The sequence below is a fragment of the Misgurnus anguillicaudatus genome, chromosome 7 (genome assembly GCF_027580225.2).
Source record: "Misgurnus anguillicaudatus chromosome 7, ASM2758022v2, whole genome shotgun sequence".
In the NCBI taxonomy this organism is placed as follows: Eukaryota; Metazoa; Chordata; class Actinopteri; order Cypriniformes; family Cobitidae; genus Misgurnus; species Misgurnus anguillicaudatus.
In genome coordinates, this window is record NC_073343.2 from 41,682,355 (window position 1) to 41,709,294 (window position 26,940).

The 26,940-nt window shown below is 40.5% G+C and overlaps 2 protein-coding genes across 2 annotated transcripts in view; both read left to right on the plus strand.

Annotated features, from left to right (window-relative positions):
- LOC141365217 (uncharacterized) overlaps positions 1-21,208 on the plus strand; it is a 61,275-nt gene extending 40,067 nt beyond the window's left edge. The window contains exons 20-28 of the mRNA XM_073869186.1: positions 1,153-1,252; positions 1,339-1,448; positions 1,536-1,798; positions 1,914-2,943; positions 17,929-18,090; positions 18,940-19,212; positions 19,298-19,401; positions 20,491-20,558; positions 20,754-21,208. Coding sequence (XP_073725287.1) covers positions 1,153-1,252; positions 1,339-1,448; positions 1,536-1,798; positions 1,914-2,943; positions 17,929-18,090; positions 18,940-19,212; positions 19,298-19,401; positions 20,491-20,558; positions 20,754-20,952 — 2,309 coding nt within the window. The 3' untranslated portion in view covers positions 20,953-21,208. The remainder of the gene's footprint in view (positions 1-1,152; positions 1,253-1,338; positions 1,449-1,535; positions 1,799-1,913; positions 2,944-17,928; positions 18,091-18,939; positions 19,213-19,297; positions 19,402-20,490; positions 20,559-20,753) is intronic.
- Positions 21,209-24,353: 3,145 nt separating this feature from the next.
- LOC141365218 (kinesin-like protein KIF28P) lies at positions 24,354-26,616 on the plus strand (the record flags this gene model as incomplete). Its single annotated transcript, XM_073869187.1, has 5 exons — positions 24,354-24,678; positions 25,788-25,823; positions 25,927-26,154; positions 26,236-26,390; positions 26,519-26,616. Coding segments are annotated over exons 1-5 (613 nt in total), but the record flags the coding sequence as incomplete, so codon positions are not given.
- Between the last annotated feature and the right edge of the window lie 324 nt (positions 26,617-26,940).

The window sequence follows — 26,940 nt, forward strand, 5'->3', positions numbered from 1 at the left end:
GCGACAAATGACATAATTAAACTTTCGATTTAACATATTACGAGTTTTTTGGACATTCATTTGGAATCACTGTACTCATATTACCAACTTATCGGGCCATTAGTTATTCAGAATATAGGCTATAAGCACAGCATGCTGCTGACCACTCAGCTGTCAATCTTCTGTGCTTTAGATCGACACTCAAGTTTCACATTAAATGATAAGACATTTGTCCAAAAACAAAAGGCTAAATACTAAATACTTCTTATATGGACTGCAAGACATTAATAGTCGAATCTGTTTGGAAGGAAACTTACATTATTCCCGTGGAAGAGAAGGGCGTTGGTAATAAAAAAGGCAGACGGTGAGACTGTTTCATCTGTTTTCAGACGAAACAACAGGGTCGGGGTACCCACGGGTGAAACTCCTAATATTTGATGTAACGGGTGTAATAATATTAACGTGTTATATGCGTTGTAGATGCAGGTCGGGACTCAATAGGCGAGAGTGAACTGTGGGTCTACATCCAAGACCAAATTTGACTGGATTCCGATAGGTAGAAGTTTTTAAATGGCCCCGTGCTTATTTGTGTTTAAGCTCTGTCTGAAGACCCTTAAAGGTTTATATTTAACTGCGCGATTTGCAGTGTGACCGGGTCGGGGTCTTTATGTCAATCAGGCCGGGTGTGAAATAAATTTCTGCTGATGTCGGATAACTGGTCGGGTGTTCTGTCAATCACAGCGGTGCGGATTATCAAACAGGACTGTGCGTGACTTTGCAACAGCTCTGTAACGCTAAACATATGCACGAACTTGCACACTACATTAAAACTACAATGAAAGGTCCGTACGAAGCTATAAAACATTTTTTTTTTTTAAGAAAATACAGTTTAGATCAAACATAGAAAAGCAATATGCTATAATTATAAGGAAAACTAAAAGACAGCATAAAAATGATAAAAAATACATGTTAGTTTACTTGTAGCCTATTTTCTACATTTAAAAAAAGAATGTACATTTTATAATCATCATGGGCGCCCCCTGCCGCCACAGCTGGAAAAAGCAGGAAACACTGTATAGTATTTGTTCTATAGTAATTTTATAGTGAATACCTATTTCAAATGTGTGTTAAGGGTTTTTGTATACCAATATGTAATTTATTGCTATATTCTAGATTTGGATGCCTTTGTGGAACAGCATTTATTTGGCCCAGACCTATCCCCACCCTTGACCCGGACCAGTATTAAAGAAACCCCAGAGGCATTAGTCCAAAGGTGCTTATCAGTCATGCTCCTCATTTATTAATACGTTTCTGTGTTGTCTTTTTATAACATTTGTTTATGATGTGTACATTACATAGTGAACCATTTTGTGATGTTAAGGAAGTTCAACCTGTTCCTGAGAACGTAGCAGATTTAAAAACACAGACATCTGTTACCTCATCAGAACCTGCAACCTCAGAGTCCAGATGTAAGTCCAATTCAGGCCAATTCAGTCCTGCTCTCTTTAATGCTAAACAACAAATATTTACAAATTGTACTTTTAAATTCTTTCTAGCTGTGGTGACCTTGAATGACAGTGATGAGCTCACTAGTGTCAAATCTGAGGATGAGTCAGAAGATGAAGGAGAGTCTGGTGATGAGAATGTCGAGGACTCCGGTAGTGAGGTTGAGATCATAGAAGAAGTAAAAGGTAACGGTAGGAGTAACCACCAGTCTAGTCCTGTCCTTTTTTTGGAGGAAGTCCCTCCACATGAGCAGTACCTTCAGGAACAAGCAGATGCTGTGCTATCATTGGTCACCCCTGAGGAACAGCTAAAAGTGAGTTTTTTTTTTATGTATTTAGGTATTTGCATAAGTCTTATCTATTTATTACATTTCGCCTGTGCACACAACTTTAGTGCCATGTTCTAGCATGTTCATTGTCTCTCTGCAGGTATTGGATAGTGACATGCCTGTGGGGGATGGAGAAATGGTAATGATTGGCCTCGCCCCTGCAGATGTGGATGAGGAAGCGTCTTATACTGAACTAAAACCATCCACCACTCTCCTCGTACCTGTAGAGCTGGCTGAGGAACCGCAGAGACACCTTACTTTACAGACCCTTAGCAGTGCCCCAGATGAAGCACCTCCAGAAGACTGTGGCAACTTTACTCTTGTGTTGGATCCCGATGTGGAGGAGGTGCCTAACACTTTAGAGTATGATTTAATGCCTTTACATGAGCAAGGGCAACCAAAGGATAATCAGCTTAACTCTGAGTTGGGCACCTTGGAACAAACTGATGCTCCTGAAGACTTGGAACCAGAGATTGAGCCTGTTGAGGAACCTAAAACCGTAGAGGAACCAGCTGATGTACACAGTGATCAAATGGTGGAACCAACATCTACATCAGAATCTTTTCTTCAAGAGACGAAAGAACTTTGCAGTGGTGATGTGCTAGATTCTGGTCCTTTTGAAATACAGGAAGAATCACACACCTCCGCATATGTCAAAGTATTAGAGTTGTCTCCACCTGAGAATGTTTTGACCTCAAATGAGCTCTTGGAAAATGGTAATGAGGCTGTGTTGCATGCAAATGACAATATAACTAAGTCCAGTCAAGTAGATCTCGCAGAGGAGGAGCAAATGGATTCTCAAGTACCTTCTACACAAAGACGTGTTACAAGGAGTGGCAAGCAACTGCTGGACATTCCAGTTCCTGTTACACCCAGAAGCACCCGAAAAGCACATGTAGAACAGTTGGGTAATGACGTTGACCAAGATATACCTTCTGCGAAAGTATCAAAGCCTACAAGTTCAGCACAAAAGACCCCACAGAAAGCCACACCTAGGAAAAAATCCAGAAGACTAAGAGACACAGTTTATAAAGAAGAGGAGCCCATATCAACTGACCCCAGCAATGACCCACAACCACAGACCAGACAGAGTGCCATAAAAGCACGCCAAACAATCGTTGAAGTTCCATAGACGCAGCAAGTAGTCTTAGGCCAAGGCCACACGGACACGGGTATATTTATAACCGGAGTTTTCCTTTAAAAAAAATCCCGTCCACACGTGCTGGGTTTAAATTAAATATTCATCCACACGATAAAGCAAAAGCACGCTACCAAGCGCTGTCAAGAGCATGCCACACCAGCAGGTGGGGATATAACCCAAATCGTGTTCCGCAATATAGTGAGATAACTGAGCATCTATCTGTATACATGTGTCAAGGCCCACCTGGCTCAAAGCAGACCTGACATAAAATGGGGAAGACCACACCGTAGCGTTAAGTATAAATATATATTTATTTACATAAATGGCCGGAATCAGCATAACAAAATATAAGGCATAACATGTCTTGAAGTAAAAGGAATATAACAAAACGAGGACATGGGAGCTTCCAGAGAAACTACGCGATCGGAGAGAGCTCACTCGAGACTCTCCCCATCGGGGCAAGCCACAGGAATGAGCGAGAAGCCAAGAGAGAGCGTCCATGGGGAAAAACCCCGCCTTTTATAGTCCAACCCCTTCAATCCTAGGCGCCACCCCTGCCCTCAGCACCCTGCGGAAGACAGAGACAAGCAACACATAGAATAAAGGAGAAACATCAACGGGGTCCTAACACCTTCCCCCCCTTCAAAACAGAGGCCCACCTAAGTGGGACTCTGTATTGATCAAAAAAACTATTTCAAGGCATACCACCATACTATACAACCCAAAATCCCATTACAAAACCCTAGTTTAGAGGTTCACCAACCACCACCAAGTGTATTTCCCAACCTCATTCTTTTCATACTCCCCAATCCCCCATCTTCCCATCCACCAGCAATCCAGGGCCCTTAGAAAGCATTTTAAGGAAAGATCAAGAAAAGGGAACAAGAGGGACAAAATTATGAGACAGAACAATTACTCAACACTACCACAGGAGCGGGACAACGCATCCGCAATTACATTGTCCACACCCCTGATGTGACGTATGTCTAAATGATAGGGTTGCAGGAACAAAGCCCATCGCATGAGCCTTTGATTGGGATTATGGATTGTGTGCAAGTATGTTAGAGGGTTATGATCTGAAAACACCACTAACGGTTGTATCCCCCCACCCACATACACATCAAAATGGTCTAATGCCCATATCAAGGCCAAAGCCTCCTTTTCAATTGTGGAATAATTAACTTGGGATTTGTTAAATTTCCGTGAGAAGTAGCAAACCGGCCGGTCAATGCCATTCTCATCAATTTGCAAAAGCACTGCCCCAGCACCGACCTGACTGGCATCCACCTGAAGTTGAAATGGCTTGTCTATCCGAGGAGCCGCCAGCACAGGCGCACTGCTTAACAACACCTTAACATTCTCAAATGCAAGCTGGCACTCTGCAGACCAGACAAATTTGGCCCCTCCCTTAAGGAGGTTTGTAAGTGAACAAACAACAGTGGAAAAATTACTACAAAAACTTCTGTAGTAACCCACCATCCCCAAAAACCTCATCAGTTCTTTCTTCGTAGCAGGTGGAGGGAACTGATCGATGGCTAAGACTTTAGCCCGGACTGGGCATACTTTCCCCTGGCCCACTACTTTCCCAAGGTAGACTACAGTAGCACGGGCAAACTCACATTTTGCCAAGTTCACTGTTAATTTTGCTGCCAACAGTCGCTCAAACAATGCACGTATACGGGCCAGATGTATATCCCAGGTGTCACTCACTACCACAGCATCATCCAGGTACACAGCGCACCCCTCAAGACCCGAGATGACCCTATTCATCAACCTTTGAAAGGTTGCGGGAGCGTTACGAAGTCCGAAACTCATAACTTTATACGAAAATAGGCCAGACGGGGTGATAAACGCAGAAATCTCCTGGGCACGCGGTGTAAGTTTGACTTGGTAATACCCCTTTAACAAGTCAAACTTGCTAACAAAATGCGCTGCACCTACATGATCTATACAATCATCCACTCGAGGAAGCGGAAACGAATCTGGTTTCGTCACCTTATTTAACTTGCGGTAATCTGTACAAAAACGAAAGGTGTTATCTGATTTACCAACAAGCAAACAAGGGGACGCCCAACTAGAATAGGACGGCACAGCCAAATTATGATCCAATAAATACTGTACCTCAGTATCCATAATTTTACGTTTGTCAGGGCTAACACGATAAAACCGCTGGCGAATTGGTAAAGCATCCCCAACGTCTATATCGTGTTCTATTAGGTCAGTACCTATAAACGTGTCAGAAAACAAAACACGAAATGACCAAATCAAAGACTTCAATTCAGTGCTTTGCTCTGATGAAAGATGATCCACCAAGCTATCCAAGTTAGCCAATGTCTCTGAATTTTTAAGTCTTGGCTGTAGCATCGAATCAACAGTGCCCCCACGGTCAACCTCAGCTGCCACCATTAGATTACTAGGAGGAACACTGGCTACAGCCACAGCAGTAGATGACACATCCCTACAACCTGGACCAGGAGTTGACACATAGTAAGGCTTGATCAAATTAACATGGCATAACTGGGTAGATCTTTTCCTATTAGGGGTAGCTAACAGGTAATCACACTCAGATACTTGTCTAACAATAGAGAAGGGGCCAGCAAATTTAGCACAAAATGGTGAACCTGGCACAGGCAACAAAGCCAAAACCTGATCCCCTGCATTAAATGTTCGCTCCACCGCTCGATTATCAAACGTCTTTTTCATTTTCTGTTGAACCCTAGTCAAATTTTCACTGGCCATCTTCCAGGCCAACAACAATTTCCGATGGAACCCATTTACATAATCAATCACATTCACAGGAGGTTTGGGCTCCTCCAAGTCATCCTTCAACAGAGACAAAGGTCCACGAACCTGATGGGCAAAAACCAATTCATTGGGACTAAATCCCACACTGTCTTGCACAACCTCTCGTGTTGCCAACAGCAGCCATGGTATCCCCTCCTCCCAGTCTTTATTCAATTCAAGGCAGTAAGTACGGAGGAGAGATTTTAAGGTAGAATGAAAACGCTCTAGAGCCCCCTGACTTTGAGGATGGTAGGCACTACTTAACTGTTGCTTAACCCGCAACAACTTTAAAATGTTCCGAAACATTTTTGAAGTGAAATTAGTACCCCGGTCACTTTGAATCACTTTTGGTATGCCAAATATTGAAATAAACTGCGAAAGTGCTTTCACCACCGCCCTCGTAGTAATACTTCGCAGCGGGTAGGCAGCGGGATAACGAGTACAGGGTTTATACAGAAATCCTTGAGTTAAATTTACTACTTTTTACTACCTTTTTTACTACCTTCAGAATATTTTTTAAAACCATCACAACACTGAATTGCAAGTGTTAATCAGCGACCTTTCTATTATTTACACAGATTTTGACATATATAACATACAAAAAAGAATTAAAGTGAAAAAAATTATTTTGACTGAAATATTTTTCAGGCCAAGTCATATTCCTTTACCTAACACTTTATGTAGGCGAGACCAATAGCATTTTAAGGGGAGATTTTTTTGCCATAAATTCCATATTGAAGTCTCATGTGGCATATAGCTAGCTGTAGTTTGCAGGGCATTTCAGATTAAGGCGAAACAGCTAAATAACTCACTATACTGTATAAAAAGAAAACATGAATATCACCACCTTTAATGAATCTTTTATTAATTATTTATTAATTGTAAATGTATTTATTTTAGCATTTACTAATATTTTTTTAATCAAAGTTGAAACTGTTAACATTAGTGAATGCACCATGAACCACCGTCAATTACTGTAATGACATAAACAAGAATTAATTAATGATTATATACTCTATATTTTTCATTGTTTGTTTATGTTATATAATGCATTTACTAATGTGAACAAATACAACTTTTTCATATTATATTATTCAGTACACATAAACAAATAATCCAGGGTCTGTTGAACTGTTCTGTTCACACAACAGCTTACAGTCACAGCTCTAATACAGTAAGGTTATGTGTATGAATATAAACCCTGAACGAGTAACTCGAGTCAAACTCGTGTAGAATTCGCACAGGATGTCTGTAACCATATAGTGACAGTTGTAAATTGAATGACTGTACTTTATCAACAAATTATTATGTTACAATAGAGGCAGCGCTGATGTGCTAGTTTGTGCGCAATGTTTCTGCTGTTTACTTTCTCTTAAGATTTTTATATGAGGATATTTGCAAAGACGGGATTTTTGAGGCATATGTGTTATTTAAGGCCAATAAAGCGGCAAAAATACGTACAACACAAGCTCAATGAGAAACGAATGCGCGGCTAGCGTGCTCCTCTGACACAGAAACAGCGGACGCACTGTTGTTTGTGTTTGAATGGCTTAAAATCACTTGTTTTTAAACTGCTGTGCGTGCTTAAATATATGTACAAATGTTACGTTTTTGTGACCACACGCAAATGCAACTGCAAGAACCGACAGGTGGATGACATCAAAGTCGCGCGAGAGCATTTTGGAAGAAGTCTACTCTTATGATTCCTCGTCAATCGCTCTCAAGGGATTTGGATGTCATCTGCCTTTTGGTTGTTGTGGCGCCACATGAAGTTTACCCACGAGTTAAACAAACCCGTTGTACCAGCCACTGGCTATATCAGCATAGCATTAAAAAGCTTGCCGCGGATGATCAGTAACGTGAGAAATCATTTACCCCCAAAATACAGGACACCTTACGTTACAGGTCCGTAGCCAGCCTATTGAAAGGGGGGGTTCTTTTTTCAAAAAGTGGACCTTTTTTACAGTTTTTCTCCTCCTTTTGTATTTAATTATGAGCAGGGCCGTACGTAGGATTTTATAAATACCGAGGTCCATATATGTATATTTCTAGGGCATGCACCCCAGGAAAAAAATCTTATTTCTCTGCTCTACATATATGAATTTTAAAACATCAGAAAACCAAAGAATCAAATAACTATAGATTTTTTAAACTATGTCAGTATGCAGAAGATTTGTGTTGGTCATTAGGAATACATTTTAATTATTATTTTACCATGGGCACACTGGGGTATGTCAGTAAAGTAAACATAAGCTTACTGAATATAGAATCATTTTAGTGAATTAACTAAAGGCTATCAATAATTCGTTTATTAAATTAATTCAAAATATGAACACACTTATTATACACTTAATATGCTGAAATACATAATATGCAGGGAACTAGAATTTTATAAATGGGTTGGCCAAGGCTACTTTGGGGTCCATATCCCATGAAAGAAAACTGTAATTATTAAAAAAGCATAAATGAATCTATGATTACTTCACATTACCCCACATTAGATTAATATTCTTCTTGCCCTGCATGCATTATACTAACTGTGTAAGATGTAAACATAAGGTAAGCCTTCATTTTAAACTTCTCACATCTGTTAATGATCAAAAGGCTTCTTGTTAACTGCAGTAACTTTAGCAAAAGTTGTTCAGAAAATCAAAATTCCACGATAAACCTTAAACCTACTTTTAATAGCAGAGCTCAACACTAGAAAGAAGTTACAGTCAGGACCAGTGAGTGATTTTCTCTTCTTTTGTTATTTAAATATAAGCCAAAAGATGAACGTGCGCTCATTTAAACTCTGTGCACGCGCGTTACCGGTGGATGAAGCATTGTACCGTGCACGTGATGCGTCGCGTTTTCAAGTTCAAGCTTCGCAGCAGTCCAGTACAACAAATGAATCATACAGTAAAAAAGATATCTTAAAGAATTAAAGAGTGGCGTTGAATTTTGTTAATGAACACGCTGAATAACGGGAAGTGAATTACTGGAGTTAAAGCAGCGCATTAAATTTGGACATCCATATGTGCTCAGCTGTCAAGGTGACAAGACACTGCGTTTCATATTTCTCGTCAATAAACGGCTGTATAATGTCAGAGTTTGATTACTTATATCTTTCTTGCACTTCCACTAACTGCGCATCTGACCCCTGCACTTCTGTCTGCCTGGTTTGATTTTATTGGTCATCTCGGAATAATTTTGACTTTATCTTACTTAATGGGGTGCAGCTCAGATCTGTTGGCCTGTGACATCACACTACCGCGAGATCTATTTAAAAGCATACTTAGTCATTTACAATTGAATCAGTCTCGCGGTGCTAAGCCGTCACATGCTGATCGGTCTGCGCAGCCAGAAGTCAAACGAGTGCTGAGCATTGAGTCAAATAAAACGAGCCGAGATCCGGACCTCGTGGACCTCAATGGTGGGTACGTTCATGCGTCCAGCTTCAATAATGTATCATATTAATTTGAAACAGCAACCCAGAATATTTGTCGCAAGCATTGATTAAAACAATGATGACAATAATTACTTGAAAAAACTACTTAAATTCTGGACCTTTTGGCAGTAAGGGGGGGTTCGTTCGAACCACCCGAACCCCCCCTGCCTACGGGCTTGCGTTAGTCATACTGTGCAAAGACACGCAATTACCTGTTTGGTTTTCTTAGCCCACGAACTGAAAGGCTTGCCAATCTTCATCATTTCGCTAAGCCTTTTACACCTTTATCGATCTTCAAAACATCGGAGCCTTCCTGCATTATAAGTTTGACCATGCTAGCTGAAATAAACGTCTTTTACCTCAGCTTAACGTGATACAGTCAGAAAACCCGGAGTGGATCCGGTCCGTAGTGATTACAGAACGCTTACTGCGGAGAGAGGAACGTGATTTGGCTCCACTCCAGGCTTTGATCACATCCCAGAGACGAAAGATCTTTGATTATTTGCCCAGATATGTGGGTGATTTGAACTAATTTCCAGGCATCATAACATTACAAAAGGCAATCGAAAATTTACTACCTCGTCAGATGACGTTTACTACTTTTTACTGGCCTTAATTTGGCATAATTTAATTTACTACCTTTTACTACCTTTTACAACCCCGCGGAAACCCTGGAGTAGCCTGACACATCACTGTTAACAAATATGTACACCCTGACCTAGATGATGGCAGTGGGCCCACACAATCAACAATAAGATGTTTAAAGGGTTCCCCTACTGAGGGAATAGGACACAGGGGCGCAGGCGCAATTGACTGATTTGGTTTACCTGCCAACTGACATACATGGCAAGTTTTTATAAATTTAGCCACATCCCTCTTCATCCCTGGCCAAAACAAATGCTGCAATAACCGCTGGTAAGTCTTACGGACACCAAAATGACCTGCCACATCACCATGTGCTGCCTGCAAAACTATACTACGAAACTGTTTAGGCACCAGTATCTGTATAACTGGGTCCCCAATTTCCCCATTACACGGAGACCATTTACGTACCAACAGATCATTTACAACAAAATAGCCATTTGCTGCACTTCTCATGTCTCCCTCAGGCAAAGCATCAGCCAAAAGTCTCACAAACTCCTCATCCTCCTTCTGTGCTAGTACCACCTCCTTTCGCGGAAGGACAGGTGGCAGTTTTGGCAAATTTAAGCTAGCACAGTCTCTACTTGACCCTTCTGACTCTTGGTCCCCTCCCTGATCACGACTCATTGCACGAGTCACCACACAGGAGGTAAACACCTCAGGAAAATCATTAAAACACTGGTCAGGTTCTACAGGCAGAACAGATTTAATGTGTACTACAGGTGGCGGTGGTATCTCGGGCCACACCCGTCCCCCTGCCAAATTATTTCCTAAAATCACGTCGACCCCTTCAACAGGAAGTGACGGACGCACCGCTACGACAACGTCTGCTTTGACAAGCCCAGACTCCAAGGTTATACGATGGAGCGGAACAGAGATGGTATGCATTCCAATACCTCGGATAAGAACAAACGATCCGGTGTCGGACACATCAGAAAAAGATAAAATTGAACCCAAAATAAAGGATTCTGACGCTCCGGTATCACGCAAAATACGTACCGGCACTTTCTCCTCACTCCCCACCAAGGAAACAAAACCCTTGGTAATGAATGGGCTATAGCTCTCACTAGCCATACATTGATCCAAGGACAACACCTCCCTAACTGTATCAGTGTTTTCTATCCCTAAGTACAACGGAGTGACATTACTGACTAGAGTGGTATTCAATTGTTCACACACTTGTTTATCAGAATGCGCAGCTCTAACCACACAACCTGCGCCCTTTGGTGGCCACTCACTACGTCGCTTATCCCGCAATACAGGACATTCCTTTTTCCAGTGACCCTTCTGCAAACAGTAATTACAAACATCCTCTGACTCAAATTTTTTATTGACACTAGGATCATTCCTGGGTACACTAAAACGCTGAGGGCGAAAATCTTCCTGATAATGGGAACGGAAACTATGTTTATGAATCAACACATATTTATCAGCGAGCTCAGCTGCCTCATTTGCGGTTTTAACATCATGTTCATTAATATACGTAGCAATACGTTCTGGTAAGATGTTCTTAAATTGTTCAAGAATCATTAATTCACATAGCCCCGCAAATGTATCCACCCCTTCAGCTGTACGCCAACGATTAAAGAGCGCAGACAGTTCACGCACCAACTCCAAGTGTGTTTGTTTATCCGTTTTACGCCATTTCCTAAATCTTTGTCTATAAGCTTCGGGAACTAGTTCATAAGCTTTAAGTATAGACTGTTTCACTACAACATAATCTTTCCGCTGTGAGTCTTCCAACGCAACGTAAGCCTCCTGGGCTTTGCCACAAATTACACTTTGTAAAAGCAAAATACGCTCTGAATCCCTCCAGCCATGATCCTCTGCAAGTATTTCGAACAGAGAAAAGAAAAGATCAGGCTCACGCTCATTAAACCTAGGTAACAGCTTGGTCATATTTGATAGTTTATCTGGTTGTGGGAACGCTCTTCCTTCTTCCAACAGTTTAAAACGTTGTTGTTCCTGCCGCAGTTTATCATATTCCAATTCTCTATCCTTCTCTCGTTCTGCCCTTTCCCGTTCACGTTCCCTAGCCAATAATTTGTCCCGTTCTAATTGCATTTCCAACAATTTCATTTGTTGCTCAAAAGTCAACGCCGACGTGAATGGAGGCGTCAAATCTCCAGACTGTGCCACCGGCTCTGGCAATGAAATTACCTCTCGTTCCATCAGCCCGTCCATAACTAACTGCAACAATGAATCTTTCTTAATGCTTTTAGGAAACTGTGATTCAAATGGGTAGTGTTTCGCTACTTTAACAAGTTGAGCTTTAGTTAAAGTTTTTAAACTATCTGCCGACGGGGCAGCTAAAAAATCACTCGTTTCCATTCACGTTTCCATTTCCACAAAACCTATTTTCCAAACTATCCAAGTACCAATATTATGCCAAACAATATCAAACTCAGTACTTCTCGCTCACTCTGTCCTTTTAAACTTAAGCTACACGTGTTTACCAAATTAAAGTGGTTCCTGACACAAAGAAGGACTATACACGATCTAGACTGGAGCGCCCTGCATCTAAATCAAAACAAAAACCCTATTTCCAAATCCTAATCTTCACGTGTCTTCGTGATTGAGCTGAATTCAGCCCCCCCTCGTTCAACACGCAAACACAACAAATAAGCAGAAAATAAAACAAAACTTTTTGCGGACTCACCTACGGCAGGGTGTGCACGTTGCTCCAAAATAATCCAATTCGCTAATATTTCTCTTCCCCGTAACAGGAACCACCAAATAATCAAATCAAACAAAACGTCGTGCATTCAAAAGTTTGTTTGTTCCGACCACACACATACGGCGAGACTCCTATTCTTCGCGTCACAACGGAACTAGCATCACTACGGGGGCTGCCCCAAACATCAGCTGAGCGTACTACGTCTGCTGCAACATATTACGCTCAACAGCGATCCCGGACGAACACCCCACATGTCAAGGCCCACCTGGCTCAAAGCAGACCTGACATAAAATGGGGAAGACCACACCGTAGCGTTAAGTATAAATATATATTTATTTACATAAATGGCCGGAATCAGCATAACAAAATATAAGGCATAACATGTCTTGAAGTAAAAGGAATATAACAAAACGAGGACATGGGAGCTTCCAGAGAAACTACGCGATCGGAGAGAGCTCACTCGAGACTCTCCCCATCGGGGCAAGCCACAGGAATGAGCGAGAAGCCAAGAGAGAGCGTCCATGGGGAAAAACCCCGCCTTTTATAGTCCAACCCCTTCAATCCTAGGCGCCACCCCTGCCCTCAGCACCCTGCGGAAGACAGAGACAAGCAACACATAGAATAAAGGAGAAACATCAACGGGGTCCTAACACATGTTAGAAGCCCTGTTAGCACAGTTATTATTAGCAAGATACGTCCGCTATTGCACAGAATCATCAACAAAGCAGTCAGCAGCGCACAATCTTGACATCAAACACAGTGGATAACGGCGCACTCTCTGACGTCGCAAGGCAAAACCCCCGGTTTTACTCTCTACACGTCACCACTGTAACCGGGGTTTCTTAAAAAGCTCACCCTGGCCGGGGTTTTCAAATATGCTCGGTTTCAGTGCCCTGATACTGCGGTTTCGTGTGGACGAACGGCTGAACCGCGTGAAAAAACTCACGGTTATAAAAATACCCGTGTCCGTGTGGACTAGGCCTTAGAGGAGAAGTCTTCCCGAGCTCGTAGTATGTCAATTTTTGTCAATGTCAATTTTATTTATATAGCACCATTTTCACAACACATGGTTGACCAATGTGCTTTACATAAAACATACACCACATTTGCAGAGTAAGAATAAAAGTAAAAGTTAAAAATTAATATTTAAAAATTAAAAAGTACCATAAACAATATTTAAAATAAAATAAAAACTATAAGTTAAACAGAGGCGGACAGAGTACACAGCTTCAGTACTTGAGTAAAAGTACAGTTACCCCTTGCTAAATTTTACTCAAGTAAAAGTAAAAGTACTATAGTCAGATGTCTACTTAAGTAAAAGTACAAAAGTACTTGTTTTTAAAAGTACTTGAGTATCAAGAGTACAAGAGTAAATTTTCTAAATGTTGCATTACTACTGCCACAGTGCACGTTGAACCACATGAGATGATTGACAGCTGTACAGCAAATGATAGAGCTCTGAGGTCAAATCTGATGCAAATCAGGAAGAGGAGACACAAATCGCTCTGTTCACTGTTTGAGCTCTTCAGATCGCATAAATCAGTGGAAAATTAATAGAAATGTTATTCTTTAAGACTAAATATTTTACTAACATGTGATAATTAATCATTATTTCCCCAAATATGCTCACCATTGTAATAATAGCCCCGGCGGATTCTGTATATTTTATCTATTTGAACACAAATAAACCGGAGAAGAGAATAAATGTTTTACGGATGATGATTTCTATTCAAAATAACGAGCGTTACAGATTCATTATTTTGGACTCCTGGCATAAATTAAGAAATTAATGTTAATGCAAACCAGTTTAATAATAAACAGTGGTCAAATGTCGAAGCTGGACTCTCTTAAACCTGTCTTGTGATGCTGAGTTTGTCCAGATCAAGTAAGAGTGTGATGTTTTGACGAGTAATTCATTTTGAACAACAATAATCCGGGCTCACCAGTGATTCCTGCCACTGAAGTTTTGGTAAACACAGAAATACTTGAAAAGAAAACAATCATTAACTTGTTCAGAAAATTTAAATAGTCTGGCGAGGTGGGGCCACGGGTTGACACATTCCCAGAATGGACCTGCTGTGTCTTCATCCATTGTTTCGTGAGTGGTTTCGTCTCTTATCTAAATCTGACCATGGTGACTTTGGCGGAAAGATGAAGGTGATTGCTGATAGGCTGTCCCAATCAGTTGCGCCTGCACAATCCAATCACGTTTAAGAGAGGGAAACAACAAATTGAGGGTTTCTGATATTTTTATTTTTTACTTTTTTTAAGAAAAAGTAACTTGTACTTACGGTTATGGATAGAAATGTAGTGGAGTAAAGAGTAAAATATTTGCTTCTCAAATGTACTTGAGTAAAGTCATAAGTACTCCAAAAAAATTATACTCGAGTAAAGTACTGATCCCTCAAAATTGTACTCAAGTACTGTACTCAAGTAAATGTACTCCGTTACTGTCCGGCTCTGAAGTTAAATCATGGTAAAACACAGTGCTTCAACCAGAAATAAAAGCCTTATCAAACAGATAGGTTTTTAATCTTGACTTAAAAGTGAACACAGAGGGAGCTAATCGAATAGAAGAGGGCAACTCATTCCAAAGTCTTGGGGCGATAGATGAAAACGCACAATCGCCCCTTGACTTCAGCCTCGTCTTTGGTGTAACCAATAGTCTCTGGTTTGATGACCGGAGAGATCTTGTTTCACTGCGTTCAATTAAAAGTTCAGATATATACAAAGGGGCCATACCATAAACTTGTGTATCGTCCGCATAGCAATGGAACGATAGCCCATACTTTCTGAAAATAGAGCCAAGAGGGAGCATATAGAGAGAGAAAAGAAAGGGAGCTAAAATTGATCCTTGAGGAACTCCACTGGTTATCGCAGCTTTACTTGAAATATGATCTCCTAACTTCACTGAAAAGGTCCTATTTGTCAGATAGGATCTCAACCACTGCAGGGCACTGCCAGTAATGCCAGCACAATATTCCAGTCGATCAAGAAGTATAGCATGATCGACAGTATCAAATGCAGCGGTTAGATCTAGAAGGAGTAAAAACGCATAGTTACCTGAGTCACATGTTAGCAATATGTCATTTGAAACTTTCAGCAGTGCAGTCTCAGTAGAGTGATGTTTTCTAAACCCAGATTGGAAAACCTCAAAGATCGAATTTTCAGCCATGAAAGATTGTATTTGATCAAGAACTGATTTTTCAATAATTTTTGAATAATTTGAAATGAAAGACAAGTTAGAGATGGGCCTAAAATTTGTCAGAATAGAAGGATCCATGCCCTGTTTTTTAAGCAGAGTAGTCCCCACATGTCTTAAATCCACCACTATTGTTCCTGTGCCCAAAAAGCAAGCAGTTAAGTGTCTCAATGACTATCGTCCTGTTGCCTTGACACCAATTGTTATGAAGTGTTTTGAGAGACTGGTTTTATCTTACATCAAAACCAATATTCCCGCTGATTTGGATAGCTATCAGTTTGCTTACTGCCAGAACAGATCAACAGAGGATGCAATTTCAAACACGCTCCATACAAGCCTGTCCCATTTGGAACATCCCAACACATATGTTAGGATGTTATTTGTTGATTTTAGTTCTGCGTTCAATACGATAGTGCCTCATAAACTAGTGAAGAAACTTCGCAACCTTGGACTGATTAATTCACTTTGTTCATGGATTGTGGACTTTTTTACAAACAGACCACAGAACGTCAGGGTGGGTAACTATACATCATCCACTCTCACCCTGAATACAGGGGTTCCGCAGGGTTGTGTTCTTAGTCCAGCCCTTTTCACTCTGTTTACACATGACTGTACACCCATCCACTCCTCTAACACTATAGTGAAGTTTGCTGATGACACCACTATAGTGGGGTTGATTTCTGGAAATGACGAGAAGCACTATAGAGAAGAGGTTCAACATCTAGTCGAGTGGTGCTTTGATAATGACCTGGTTTTGAACACCACCAAAACAAAGGAAATTATCACAGACTACAGAAAAACCAGGAAAACAACCCCCTCACCTCTTTATATAAATGGAACAGAGGTTGGACAAGTTACAAACATCAAATTCCTGGGCCTGTATATCACAAATGATCTAACATGGACTGTTAACACACGGTATGTAATAAAAAAAGCTCAACAGAGGCTTTTCTTCCTGAGGAAGCTTAAAAAAGCTAAAATACCTTCTCAGCTTTTGGAAAATTTCTACAGGAGTACAATAGAAAGCATTCTTTGCCACTGTGTGACAGTGTGGTATACCAGCTGCACTACACAGAATCGAAGAAATCTGGCTCGGATAGTCAAGACCGCACAAAGGATCGTGGGGATCCAGCTTCCCAACCTGGACACGGTTTATGCTAGCCATTTGTTTAAAAGGGCCAGTAACATCATTAAGGATTCAACTCACCCAGGTCATAGACTGTTTGAACCACTTCCATCAGGAAAAAGATACAGAGCAATAATAACTCGCACAAACAGACTGAGAAATAGTTTCTTTCCCAGAGCGGTAGCATGTATCACACCCTTTTCCCATACACTCAAAAAGAAGAGAACAACTAGGTGAACTGTCTGTTATATGTGGTTGTGGCTAGAAGGGATACAGCAATAGCGGAAATGTCGCTGTGTCTGAGTGCTGTTTTATACTAACCCTACCCCCAAAGTTGCATCCCATCTAGCCAAAACTGTTATATATAGTTTTGTTAAAACTGTTAAACACCTCCTTGAGTGTTTTTGAATGTTGGATCTGTTTAACAGGACAAAGGCGGCCCCAGAACCTCCACCGCCTGTTGAGATCAGTTTCCTCTCTCCTTTGGCTAGTCCAGCCGAACCGAACGCAAGAACTGAAAAGAGTACGGACGTGAAGGATACTCCCTTGCTGAAGATGAATCTACGACGTAAACGCATGATGGATGCCATTTTCCCTAAACCAGTGACACGGAGAAAGAAACTTTAATTGTGATTCATCCCCAAAAATGCATGGGATCTGCTCTTCCCTTTCCTAAGAACTCTGCAGCCTGCTAGTTTCTAATTAAATTAGATGTTTAGTTATTCCAAAAATTATCTTGAGAAATTATTTTATTACGAGAAGCACTATAGAGAAGAGGTTCAACATCTAGTCGAGTGGTGCTTTGATAATGACCTGGTTTTGAACACCACCAAAACAAAGGAAATTATCACAGACTACAGAAAAACCAGGAAAACAACCCCCTCACCTCTTTATATAAATGGAACAGAGGTTGGACAAGTTACAAACATCAAATTCCTGGGCCTGTATATCACAAATGATCTAACATGGACTGTTAACACACGGTATGTAATAAAAAAGCTCAACAGAGGCTTTTCTTCCTGAGGAAGCTTAAAAAAGCTAAAATACCTTCTCAGCTTTTGGAAAATTTCTACAGGAGTACAATAGAAAGCATTCTTTGCCACTGTGTGACAGTGTGGTATACCAGCTGCACTACACAGAATCGAAGAGATCTGGCTCGGATAGTCAAGACCGCACAAAGGATCGTGGGGATCCAGCTTCCCAACCTGGACACGGTTTATGCTAGCCATTTGTTTAAAAGGGCCAGTAACATCATTAAGGATTCAACTCACCCAGGTCATAGACTGTTTGAACCACTTCCATCAGGAAAAAGATACAGAGCAATAATAACTCGCACAAACAGACTGAGAAATAGTTTCTTTCCCAGAGCGGTAGCATGTATCACACCCTTTTCCCATACACACACATAGTTGTGGTAGACTCAAAATGACCCAAACGTTGCTGCTATACGTACTGATACTTGACCATATGTGTGTTTTTTGCACTGTTATTTTCACTATTTAATTCCACTGCAGATGATGATAGTATTTTGTAGCTATCTATATTACGTGGATCTTGTATTTGTTGTTTTTGATGTTTCTGCTGTTTCGGAGAGCTTCTAAACAAATTTCATTGTATTTTTATATAATGACAATAAAGCTCTATTCTATTCTATTCTATTCTATTCTATTCTATTCTGTTTTTTAAGCAGAGGGCGAACAGTTGCATGTTTAAGCGACTCTGGAAAAGTACCCGTCTGTAAACAGCGATTTATCAAAGACAGAAGATTTTGAGCAACCACATCTATAACTTGTTTAAAGAAGAGAGGGGGCATTACATCAGTTGGGGAACCAGATGCCTTTAGGTGATCCACTATTTCTATCAGGTGGATTATCTGTAACAGGAGTAAAACAACTAAAAACAGCAGTACATCTAGAGAGTTGAAGGGTCAGATGAATGGGTTTAGCCCCATTCTTGGGTCATGTGTCTTCTGTTCAAAGAAACAGAGAAAGTCTTCACAGGAAACTAATGACACTTCTATATCAAGACCAGTGGAGGGGTTGATGGTGGAATTTATAACATTAAACAAAGTTTTCGTATACAATGTGTCACCTTTTTCAGCCCTTCTGAGTTTGCAGGTATGAGAACGACTCGATGAGGAAGTCTGGGAGGAGATTGCCCCGGTTGTTACTGAAATAATACGTGCCAAGCGAAGAACGACTAAATCTGTGGTGCCTGCGGCAACACTGAATGAAACCCAGAATGTAGGTGTTGAAGAATCTAAATTGGTGGGATCAGAAATCCAGGAACCTGCCAACAAGTCAACGAGACGTACTCAAGGGAGGAAGGTGCCTGAACAAAATACTTCATCCGTTGCTGATTCAGTCACTTCCACTGCTGACCTGAGGAAAACAAGAGGTAGTTGCAGTCAATGTTTTATTACCTCTGCTGTTATTATACAGTTTCCATTTGCTTTTATAATTTTTCTGCATTATCTTTATAGGAAGGAGAAAAGGTACTTCTGTACAAAATGAAACTGAAGTGGCAGAAACATTAGTGCCTCAAATGCAAACCTCAGAAGATGCAGTAAATTCCCATCCTAAAGAGGTTAGTGCCATTTAAGTCAAATAAGGCACCATTTTATTTAACCCCTACGCTGTCACCCACCCCTTTTAAGTGTGTGGGGGGAATTTGATCTGCACCTTCAAATTAATATAACTCTGGCATTTTTTTTGTCTAGAAGCCTAATCTTGGTCTTGTTTTAAAGAAGACAATTTAAGGTTTTTCACTGAAGTGTCTGGATATGAAAATATTAAACAGAAAAAATGTTATAGCCGTTTAAATTTCTTTTAATAAATAAAAATAATTCCATAACATATTCATTTTATAAATAAAACTATAAAAATGTAAATATTTCAAAAAAGAAATAATGCAAAAATTAAGCCATAAGTCTCAAGTTGTTGTGATTCAATTTTCAAGGTAAAATCACAAAAAATGAGGTTTGTGTGACTTTTTTTGTCGTTTTACCAACAAAGGCCACTAGGTGTCAACGGTTTGCTGCATACTCTTGCTGCAAATTAATAAATAACTGTCACTGCATTATTATTACTGCTAAAATGTTTTGAAATATGAAAACTACAGTCTTGGAGCTTTCCAGTGATATATAGTTTATCAAGATTTTTTAGGTTTAGAGGAGGGGTTTAGTGTTAGAAATATGTAAAATCAAATTGGGCCTACATGTTGGCCCGTGACATTTTAGAAACTGAGTCTCACTACGTCATAATTCTCAGAAAATGGTGAGGATATATGAAAACTACACCCTTAGAGCTTTCCAATGATATATAGTTTGTCATGATTGGATAAGAATTCACATGGAAACACTGAAGTAAACGTAGGCGCCCCGCTGGCAAGACAGTGACATTTAGCAGGATATAAATGTTTTGAGGCGCACTCTCTTCATAAATGAATTAATTACTCTCCCTTCATAATTTATTTTATAAGACACTGCTGAAATATGTACTCTAGAGGCTTAGACCTTTACAACAATATATAGTTTGTAGTGATAGATTAACATTTACCTCAACAATATTGAAGTAAATACAGGTGTCCCGTATACGGGACAGTTAAGGGGTAACTGATAACTGATGGTGTATATAAAGAGCTGGATTAGACAATTTGTTTTCTTCTTTGTCACAGGACAGTGGCCCGGTAGATGATGCAGTGGAAACTGAAGCTGTCAAACTCAAAAAGAAGAGAACAACTAGGTGAACTGTCTGTTATATGTGGTTGTGGCTAGAAGGGATACAGCAATAGCGGAAATGTCGCTGTGTCTGAGTGCTGTTTTATACTAACCCTACCCCCAAAGTTGCATCCCATCTAGCCAAAACTGTTATATATAGTTTTGTTAAAACTGTTAAACACCTCCTTGAGTGTTTTTGAATGTTGGATCTGTTTAACAGGACAAAGGCGGCCCCAGAACCTCCACCGCCTGTTGAGATCAGTTTCCTCTCTCCTTTGGCTAGTCCAGCCGAACCGAACGCAAGAACTGAAAAGAGTACGGACGTGAAGGATACTCCCTTGCTGAAGATGAATCTACGACGTAAACGCATGATGGATGCCATTTTCCCTAAACCAGTGACACGGAGAAAGAAACTTTAATTGTGATTCATCCCCAAAAATGCATGGGATCTGCTCTTCCCTTTCCTAAGAACTCTGCAGCCTGCTAGTTTCTAATTAAATTAGATGTTTAGTTATTCCAAAAATTATCTTGAGAAATTATTTTATTATAAATTAAGCTGTTTACTGAGGGACTTGAGCACCAAAAAGATGGCTTAGTTTTTAAATGTTTCTACTAATGCAAAAGTAAATAGTCTTTTAGCGATGCTATAAATAAATAAAATTTGATACTTGTGAATTATTTTGTTACTTGGTTTGTTTATAGAACGGATTGTGTAGGAAATGTTAAGCCAGATCTAACAATTACAAGGTTTATGGGTTCCACCACTTGGATGATGTGGTTCACCTTGCATTGGTTAAGTGTAACAAGATGGTCTATTTTAAACGGATGGACATTTTGCTGGACTTGGCACTTAAAGGAATAGTCTACTCATTTTCAATATTGAAATATGTTGTTGCCTTGGCTGGGAGTTGTTGGTGCATCCCTCTGTCGTCTGTGTGCGTGCGCGTGGGCGCTGGGGTGCCCTGCGACGCTTCGATGGCATTTGGCTTGGCCCCATTCATTCAATGGTACCATTTAGAGATAAAGTTAGAAGTGACCAAACACATCAACGTTTTTCCTATTTAAGACGAGTAGTTATACAAGCAAGTTTGGTGGTATAAAATAAAACGTAGCGCTTTTCTAAGCGGATTTAAAAGAGGAACTATATTTTATGGCGTAATAGCACTTTTGGGAGTACTTCAACTCGGCGCAGTAACACCCTCCCTCTCCCATTATGAGAGTGAGAAGGGGAGCGGACTTTTCAGGCGAGTCGAAGTACTCCCAAAAGTGCTATTACGCCATACAATACAGTTCCTCTTTTGAATCTGCTTAGAGGGGCGCTGCGTTTTGTTTTGTACCACCAAACTTGCTCGTATAACTACTCGTCTTAAATAGGAAAAACGTTGATGTGTTTGGTCAATTCTAACTTTATCTCTAAATGGTACCATTGAATGAATGGGGCTAAGCTAAATGCTATCGGAGCGTCGCGGCGCGCTCCGGCGCTTGCGTGCGCGCGCACGGATGGTGGAGGGATGTGTCGGCGGTTCTTGGTTAAGGTAGTAACATGTTTTGGTGTTGAGAATGAATAGACTATTCCTTTAAGGGGATGGCACACCGGCCGCGCCGTTCTAAAAAAATGTAACGCATTGTTTTCTATGAGTGTACGCACACCGGCGCTGACAGGTGGCCCCTGTCCGCGCCGCCCAGCTGTGACTCAGGAAGTTGTTCTAATCCCTGTCGCGCCACAGAGCGCCACTCACATAGTTTAACATTAAATAACATCATATTTGTCCCACATCATTAATGATTAACATTGGCTGCTAACGTATATTTTACATTTTGAAGTAGACGCTATCTGACAAAGCTCGCGCTATTTAATGTGCACTTCCGGTTTACAATACCTCCGATTTCACCTAGGCGTGGCGCGGCGTGTGTGCGATCCCCTTTAGTCTCCTCTATCATTAGGTCTGAAGTTGAAGAACCCCAAGTTTGTTCATTGCAAATAATGTACATTTATTTTTGTTCAGATGCATATTTAAAAGAGCATTGTGAACTCTTGTAATGCATATTTGCTTTCAAATACAAATAATTTACATTTCTAAAGAGATTTTTTCCACTTCTTTACTGGATGGTTGTGACATCATCAGTATTTTCATTTATGTAATTGTTTTGATGCAAAATATGTTTTCTTAAGGGCAAGACTTGTAAACAAGATTACAGCATTTTTGTATTTTGTACATCAAGCTCACATCTTTTACCCCGAATTATAAACAGTGCCTTATTTAAAGGGACACTGCACTTTTTTGAAAATATGCTCATTTTCCAGCACCCCTAGGGTTAAACATTTGAGTTTTAAAGTTTTGGAATCCATTCAGCTGATCTCCGGGTCTGGCGATACCACTTTTAGCATAGCTTAGCACAGGGGTGTCCAATACGTCGATCGTGATCGACCGGAAGATCGCACAAATGTTAACTGTATATGATGCTCCATGAGCATCGGAGAACAGAGGGCGAAATAGGCATTATGAGAGGGGGCAATCACACCAAAAGCGTTTATGGCAGTTGCAGGCACTAAGACCAACGGAAAATTAAAAGTTGCACATTTTTAGGCAGATATGGCTAGGAACTATACTCTTATTCCGGTGTAATATTCAAGGACTTTGCTGCTGTAACATGGCTGCAGGATGCACAATGATATTACACAGCAGCCAAAAATAGTCCCCTTGGTAACGTTCAATAGCAGGGGACTATTTTCAGACAGGCGCTGCGTAATATCATTGCGCCTCCAATATCATTGCACCTTTGGTTATTTTTTAGCGCTATGCTAATGGTCTAATTGGATTCAATGTATTATGCTAATCTATGCTAAAAGTGGTACCGCCAGACCCGGAGATCGGCTGAATGGATTCCAAAATTGTAAAAATCAAATGTTTAACTCTAGGGGAGCTTTAAAATTAGTTAATTTTCAAAAAAAGTGGAGTGTACATTTAAAGGACACGTCTTAGCATGCTTCCACTCAAAAAACCATTGATCAGAATTGAATTGTCAGAATTTTGTTAAGGGGTTTTGTCCATCCAACTGTGTAATAATGGTTGTCTTAACAAACACCTGCAATATCCATTGTGGTTTTAAACATCAAATTTTAAATTGTGTATTGAGAATTGCAACAATCCAAACTAGAAAAGGCAATAAAATTTATCCCTAGAATTCATATACATTGTTAAAGCATGGATACTGAAAGTGATCCTTACAGAAAGTAGGTCTTGTATTATTTATTTTGCTTGGCCCTGATCGAAAGTTAACGTAAGGTTCAGGTTTCAGCGTGCCGCTCTGTCACAACATTGTGTTTCTGGGTCCGTTTTAAGCAATGTCAAGCAAGGACTGTGTGAAAGTGGCAGTCCGAGTCAGGCCCTTTAATAAGGTCAGTATCATCATGTAAAATACTGCAATGCTTAAAATTGTTTTATGTTTTTTGTGTGTGTGTTTGTGGGCTTTGTTTGGCTGCTGTCTTTGGTGGTCGGGTGCGCTCGGCTTGTTGATGCTTTGTATTTTGGTTGTGTGGGGGGAGCGGGATGCAGGTGGTCGCTGTATTATCTCCATGACCTCCAACAACATCAGCATTCAAGATCCACGCAACCAACCCAACAGCCGCACCTTCACTTTTGACTACGCTTACTGGTCCCGCAGTGGCTTCACCAGGGGATGGTCTGTTTGTGCCTGAGGAGACGGGTGGGCGCTGCGCAGATCAGGTAACAGACATTAGGTTTTATACTGTACTCACCTAGTAAACAATAATGCATCTTTGTACTTGTTTACAGCCAAAGTTGGTTATTAAAGGAATGGGTGTGTTTGTTGTAAAGTTGGGCAAGTTATGTTTATTGTAATTCTGTCATATAGCACAACTATTAACATTGAGCAGCTAAACTAAGTTTTTTTTATCTGATTCCTGTGATACCTCACAGGCAAATGTGTTTCAGCGTTTGGGTCAGGGTATCCTTGATAATGCACTGCAGGGCTACAATGCCACATTATTGGCATATGGACAGACGGGCTCTGGAAAGAGTTACTCCATGGTCGGTTATGGTCCAAATAAAGGCCTGATACCCACTCTCTGTGAAAGACTCTTTCAGTTTTTCAGGAGCACACAAGACAGCAGGCAATGTCAGGTAGGTTGATACATTACACTTTTTAAAACATTGATGCATGCTGTCACTGGCATGGTACCTATTATAAAGGTCTTTAAGTGTACCTTTAAGGTACTAAGTCACCTCTTTGACGATTTTTGGTTATTGCGCTGCCAAGATGGCAAAGGTAGGCTCTCCCTACTTTGGGCTTCAAAAATGCTCTTCATGAACCTACGGGTGACAACACGGACACTACGTCCATATTTGACCAATCACATCAACGTGTTGACCGAGGGGATTAGGCAGTCTAATCAAGTGGAGGCGGGGACTAATTTGCATATTCATATACTAAATGACGCAAGTGTGCAGTTACATTTAATCTACTTTAAGACACACATTAATTCTTTTTAACACTAAATGTTTAAAGGGACACTTTTTTGAAAATATTCTAATTTTCCAGCTCCCCTACAGTTAAACATTTGATTTTTACAGTTTTGGAATCCATTCAGCCGATCTCTGGGTCTGGCGCTACCACTTTAAGCATAGCTTAGAATAATCTATTTCAAAAAAATTCCTATTTCTAACTTGACTTTTCTGTAGTTACATCATGTACTAAGACTGACAGAAAATTAAAAGTTGTGATTTTCTTGGCAGATATGGTTAGGAACTATACTCTCATTCCGGCATAATAATTAAGGACTTTGCTGCCATACCATGGCTGCAGCATATGCAATGATATTACGCAGCACCCGAAAATAGTCCCCTGCTATTGAAAGTTACCAAGGGGACTATTTTCGGGCACTGCGTAATATAATTGCGCCTACAGAAGAGTCAAGTTTTAAATAGGAAAAAGATCATAACCCTCTGGTCATTTTTGAGCGAGATGCTAATGGTCTAATCAGATTCAATGGATTATGCTAAGCTATGCTAAAAGTGGTAACGCCAGACCCGGAGATCAGCTGAATGGATTCCAAAAGGGTAACAATCAAATGTTTTAATCCTATTTTCAATAGTGTCCCATTAAATGTCATTTTGATAATCAAATATGAGTTTTAAGGGATTACATTTATTGACTACGGGGGACTTTAATAGAGAGCTACACAAACAACCTTTAGTCTTAATGATAATCTTATTTGTCAACCCAATTTCAGGTGTTTTTTAGCATGTTGGAAATTTACAACGAACAGGTAAGCATGCACACATGTCTATCTCATGTTAATCTTGATTATAGTCATCCAGATAAGTTATGTTAAAACATGGTACTTCTGTGGCAAACTATACCATGCTCAGGTTATAGATCTCCTATCAAAGGCCAGCCGATCTTCTGGTGGTCTTCGGGTACGAGAGGACCAGCAGAGGGGTTTCTACGTGGAGTGTTTGAGGCGGGTGCCCTGTGACAATGCTGTACAGGTGGAGCAGCTGATGGAGCAGGGAACACGCACCCGAACCACTGTGGCCACGCACATGAACGCCAACAGCAGTCGCTCACACATGCTCATCATCGTCCAACTCAAGCAGGTGATACTGTACTGCAATCGATTTTTCTACATTTTCTACATGATCTTCAATGGTAAGGTGTGTCTGTTATTGCACCTGCAGATATTCTCAAAGGAGTGCACCACCAAACAATCTAACATTAACTTGGTGGACTTGGCTGGCAGCGAGAGAAAAAGGTCATCGGGGTCAGAAGCCGACAGGCTTAAGGAAGGGACAGCTATAAATCTCAGTTTAACAACCCTTGGAAATGTCATCAGGTCAGTGGATACACAATATATAACTTCTGTATAACATCTAAACACTATATAACCACTTTAATTTGGATAAGGACAAGCATCAAATAATCAGATTTGTGTTTGAAGTGCTATTCTGATTGTCTCAATAGTGCTTTAGCAGACATGGCTCTTGGGAAGAAGGTGGTTCATATTCCTTACAGGGACTCCATCCTTACCAGTGTTTCCCCTAGGTTTACATCTTGGGGGGGTATGTATATACAGGGGTTAAATTGTAATTTGTTATGTGAGAGCCCTGTGTGGAGGGGTACTTTGAGGGGTAACATGTTTAATACTGGTGACAGCAAAGCCACTGGTGTGTTTCAATGACATTCTGGACTTCTGATAGGATTTGATAAGTTTCAGCTTTAAATCTGTGTCAGAGGTTGACCCAAAATATTTTAAAAAGAGTGTCTTAACTTTAAATGATGCAAGTCTATGAGTTTGAAGTATATCCATTTGTTGCACATGTCATTATGCACAATTGATCAATCTTTGTAAGAAGTTAAAAGAATCACCCTCCTTGAATAATTCT